This window comes from Vitis riparia, chromosome 12 (genome assembly GCF_004353265.1).
Source record: "Vitis riparia cultivar Riparia Gloire de Montpellier isolate 1030 chromosome 12, EGFV_Vit.rip_1.0, whole genome shotgun sequence".
Taxonomy (NCBI): Eukaryota; Viridiplantae; Streptophyta; class Magnoliopsida; order Vitales; family Vitaceae; genus Vitis; species Vitis riparia.
In genome coordinates this window covers 15,619,764-15,625,418 of record NC_048442.1, presented here as the reverse complement: position 1 = coordinate 15,625,418, position 5,655 = coordinate 15,619,764, and the positions used below count along the sequence as shown (strand labels likewise).

General features: G+C 31.5%; 1 protein-coding gene across 1 annotated transcript; it reads left to right on the top strand.

Moving 5' to 3' along the window:
* The first annotated feature begins 3,518 nt into the window (after window positions 1-3,518).
* On the top strand, window positions 3,519-4,674 carry LOC117926016 (malonyl-coenzyme A:anthocyanin 3-O-glucoside-6''-O-malonyltransferase-like). The gene is given in 4 exon segments (XM_034845107.1): window positions 3,519-3,741; window positions 3,856-4,095; window positions 4,267-4,453; window positions 4,455-4,674. Coding segments are annotated over 4 exon segments (870 nt in total).
* The last annotated feature ends 981 nt before the right edge of the window (window positions 4,675-5,655 follow it).

The window sequence follows — 5,655 nt, the reverse complement described above, 5'->3', positions numbered from 1 at the left end:
TACTTTTTTCTTCCTTGCATTTCTTTTGCACATTTCCACCTAACCAAATTAAGTCTCTTTCCCATTTTGATATTATCAAATTATATACTTCAAATGATTAAGGTGTGAGGAGGCCGGGGTGGGTAAGAGAATGTTCCACATATACCTTAGCTCGCCTCATGCCATTTAATATAATTATTTTTTTTATTTTTAAAATTTTAATTATGCCAAAAATAAATATAATTTATAAACATTATAGCATTTTATAAAAAATATTTTTATCTTGTATGTGTTGAAAAGTAGGAAATGAAAATTAAATTTATATATATATAGAAACCCCTATCTCGTCTATACTTCTAAAGTAGTTTTTTCAAGGACAAAATGAGATGGCTACATAAAATGGCAAGTTCCATTATCATTCCTAGTTATGATATATTCTTTATGGTTGCAAGCTAAATCAAATAAGCATTTCTTTCCACATGCTCTTTCTGATTTGTGGTTGATAGTGCATATGATATTAATGCATTTGGTAGATAATGAATCACCTTCATCATTATCTGTTTAGCTTTTCCCAATGTACTAATACTAGGTTCTTAGTTTTCACCTTTTAATAATATATAATTAATCTCAAAGCACAATATATATAGGACATTATATATGTATCCTATTTAGTATTTCTACTCCATCTTAGAGAGCCTAAAATTTAATGGATATTGAAACCTAAAATGTTGGGAGGTATTACGTCATCAAGATTTGGGATTTACTGTATAGATTTTGGGCAAGGATGCCTTAAGAAAATTGAAGTCATATATAGAAGTGCATGGTTTTATATCATTTGTAAAGAAGATTTTGAGATTGGTTTGTCCATTCTAATGCTTTTAGAATTAAACTAATAATTGAATCGAAAAAGTTATCGATTTACAGTTCAATAGTTGAACCATAGTTGAACCGATGATATTATAAAAATTAGTAATATATAATTAAAAAAACTTAATAATATTTAATTTTTTATATTTGATATTTTCAAAGAATAATAATAAGGATAAATCTAAATACGTTAATATTTTTCATTTTATTAAATAAATATGTGTAATATGTAAATGTGAAGATATGTTTACAATAGAAGGAAAATTATAATATTTAATTTTATCTATGTCAAACAGTATGTATTTTATTATTTTTATGTGATTATGTCTATTTAAATATTTCAAAAAAAAAAGGAAGTTTCAAAAAATTATCTTTGTGTATATAAATATTTTTATGTGACTATGTCTATTTTATCTCTGTACAACAACACTAAATTAAAATGTTTCATAGCGTAATGGAATAACAGCATTTTTCTTACCACCAAGTCCTTGGTTCGAGTCCTTTCCCAGCACAAAATTGAAAATTCATCCATTTTCCACAATTATAAGTCATCCCATCGTTCCAGCTTGGTGACTGGGCCTTGTTTGGGTGAGTGGGATATAAATGTCATTGCCATGGCAAACCCATTCTAATTTTGGGCCAAGTGTAGAATTAACCGGTTTTGTAAGAACCGATCCATCTATCTGGTTCAATGATTCAATTGTCAATTTAAACTGTTCAAAATCGGTCCAATCTATAAGCGGCTCAAGTGAGCGGACCAAACCAAAAATGCTCCTGATCAACGGTTCAATCGTCAAATCGGACGGATCAGTTCGGTTTTTAAAACAATGGTTCTTCCCAAATATTAAGATGGATGCCTTCAACAATCTTTTCCGACTACTAACCAAGACATTTGAAATCTAAGGAAGAATGAAAAAATAAATAGGTAAAAAAATAAGACTAAAGACTATTTTGTTTACTTTCACAACGATGTTTTGAAAATTGGATCGGACTAGTTGGTCTGACTAGTCGGCTTTTCAATCTGGTCCCTTCTTTTGAACCATTGAATTGACTATGAACCACTTGAACCCACAGGTGGATTAGTAAACCAACTAAACGGGATGGTTCATTAAGAATCCAACGGTCAATGTCCCCTCTTTTTTTAATCCAAACAAGCCCAATTCCAACCCATATTGCCTCACTTTTTCTTCATCCAAACAGGCCCAAGTCAAAAGCCCAAATAAGGCTGCCATTTGGTGGGTTGTTCCTTAATTCCAAACACTACAACAGACGCTGGATGAGACAGGAACCACTCAACCATGTACATCTTCATGCATAATAAGCAAACAAAAGAAATATATTCCCATTTAAGAAAATTTATAATATCAAATAAAAATAATATAATTGTTTTAAATTATAAAATTAGTTAAAATTAATTTTTCTTTCATTTTTAATATATTCATATTTAAATATTATATATATTTCATTTAATAAAATTTAAATATTATACCTATATATGATTTAATTTGATTGTATCAAAGTTTAAAAAATAGATATTATTGATTTTTAATATATATATATATATATATATATATATATATATTTAAATTTTTTATAATTTTTAAATTTTTTAATAATATATAAATTACATATTTATAACATCATCAGTTTGATCGTGGTTCAAACACTGATCCTCCGATTCATAAAATATTATTTCACAACACGCAATTTTGTTATTACTTAGTTGTTTATAGAAAAAATTAAGGAAAGAAAATTCAATAGAAATTCACTTTTTCAAAACTTTCTCAATCCTTTTCAAGACAAATGGGCAATAAAAATCTTTTAATATTTTTTTCTTCTCTTTTTTAGATATATTTTTTTATCATTATGATATTTAATTATGAAAGAAAAATAATTTTTTTAGTATATTTGTTCCCATTCTTCGTTACTTTCCAAAAAGCACACTTACCTTTTTAATTAAGTGAAAAAAAGAGAGAGAAATCTATCAGTTTTTTAATTGATTTTTGATAAACTTTATCTACCATTCCATGGATGCCTCACTATATACTATATATAAGATTTTGAGTTAAAAGATGAATGCGTTCATTAATTTCTCCAAGTACCGAAAGATTTGAAATTGGAAGAAAGATGACAAAATGAATAGGTAAAGAAGCAATGGTGTCTAAGAATGAAAAAAATAAATAAGTAAAGAAATAATATATCAGATACCATTTTATTTACTTTTGCAATGCACAATTTTATTCCGTTTATAGAAAAATTTCAGGAAGAATATTCAATAGGAATTCACTTTTTTCAAAACTTTTTCAATCTTTTTCAAGAGAAATGGGGAATGAAATCTTTTAATATTTTCTCCTCTTTTTTATAGTTTTTTTTTTTTTTATCATTATGATTCTATGATATTTAAATATGGAAAAAAAATCATTTTCTTGAGTTTTTTTTTTTTCATTCTTTAGCACTTTCCCAAAAGCACACTTTCCCTTTTAAGTGAAAAAAACAAAAAGGAAATCTATCATTTTCTTAATTGATTTTTGATTAACTTTATCTACCATTCCATGATGCCTCACTATATACAATATAGACTAGGATAGATGAGGATAGTTCTGCATGTTATCTGAGATGGTGAATGTGTTGGAAGAATGTCGAGTGTCTCCACCTAGCTCCAGGCGTTGTGGATGAGACTCCCGCTCACCTTCTTTGATTTCCTATGGCTACATTCCCATCTAGTCCAAACCCTCTTTTTTTACAAATTCCCTCATTCTAAGACCCACTTCATAGAGAACACCATCCCTTCCCTTAAACACTCACTCTCCCTTGCTCTCAAGCACTTTTATCCCTTTGTAGGAAATTTGCTATTTCCTCCAAATCTTGGAGAACCTGAAATTCGTTATGTGGATGGTGATTGAGTTTCATTGACCTTTGCTGAGTCTAATAGCGATTTTGATTACCTTATCAAAAACCACCAAAGGAAAATTGCTGACTTTCATCCTCTTGTGCCCCAATTGCCTCCAGTGTCGGTACAACAAGGCACCCTAGTAGCACCTGCTTTTTCTGTTCAAGTAACACTTTTTCCCTACTCCGGAATTTCTTATGGGTTCACCACGAACCATGTTGTGGCAGATGGTAATACTTCTATTCGATTCATAAAGTTGTGGGCTACCATTAATAAATTGCAGAGAGAGCCCATGATGTTAGAGGGTGAAATCCTTCCATTCTGTGATAGGACCATGGTAAAAGACCCCAACAAGCCAGGTTCAATTTTTTGGCAACTTACGTAGAAAATTAAATTTGAAGGATATCGACCACTTCTCCCTACCAGCAACATCCTGGCCACATTTTTACTAAGTCAAGCTGATCTTGAGCGACTCAAAAGAAGGGATATGGTTCAATGCCCAATATTGTTACATGTCTCTAGTTTTACAGTAACATGTGCTTACACTTGGGCTGGCATTGTTAAAGCTCGAGCTTGGAGTGGTGAGGAGGTGAGTGAGAATGAGTTAGAGCACTTTGGTTTTGTGGCCGATTGTCGAGCCCGTTTGGACCCGCCATTGCCTGAAAACTATTTCGGAAACTGTTTAGTGCCATGTCTTCTAAGCAAAGAGTATTCAACTAATAGACGAAGATGGTTTTATAATTGCATCCAAGCTTATAGGAGAAGCAATTCGAGAAAAGCTTGGAAGCAAGGAGGGAGTTTTGAAAGGTTTAGAGAAATTGTCCTCGAATTTTGAACCTCCAAACTTAGAGCGCTTGGTTGGAGTTGCTGGTTCACCAAGGTTTGCAGTTTATGACATAGATTTTGGATTGGGGAAATTAAAAAGAGAGAATTCATAGAAATAGATGAAACAAGGTGCATATCACTTCATGAAGGCAAAGATAACAAAGGCGACATTGAAGTGGGTTTGTCATTCCCCATTAAAATGGATGCTTTTGCCTTTGTCTTTTACCAATGGCCTCATGGTCTATGATTAGAGAAAGGAAACAAGTTCCTTGGTAGAACCCTACAGATATTTGTTGTGGAAAAAAGCAATCTTGACAGTTATTTTCTCTTTAATCTGTAGTCATTTTATATACAAACTTGGTAGAATTCTCCTTTCATTTTTAATACTATTAAATTTCATTTGTAGGGAACATCCCATCCCATCCCCATGCTAAAAGGAGGATAAATAAATGTACTATATATTATCATGCTTTATGGTTGGCCATGTGGGCTTTCACTTTCAACTATTCTCATACTTTATGGTTAACAGCTAATTTCACACAAATTATCTGGAAAAGTCTTTTATGGGAGCAAGAAAAGAAACCCTACCACTTTTAACAGATTTCCACTAACATTTAATCCATACGTCAATCCATTGTATATATAGAATAGAATGGAATGGATGTGATAAGTTCAGTATTATACTATGGTCATTTCATATATGGTTTCATATGAAATGAACACTGCAGCATCTCTCCACCTCCTAGTACTGTGGATGAGAAGTCTCTCCCTCTCACTTTCTTTGATATGCTATGGCTACATTTTCCCTCTTATTCAAGACCTCGTCTTCTATGAATTTCCATATTCTAAGGCCTACCTTTTGAGATCACCATCCTTACCCTTAAATACTCAGTCTCCCTTACCCTAGAGTCAAATAGACTTGTACTGTTTTCCTATCCATACACAAGCCAAACAATCCTTGAGAAAATCTAATAGCTAGATAAGGTGAGATTATTTTTTGTACAAAAGGGAGAGTTCATATCAATAAATGAAACAAGGTTCATCTCACTTCATTAAAGCAACGATAACAAAGGCAATATTGAAGTTGCTTTGTC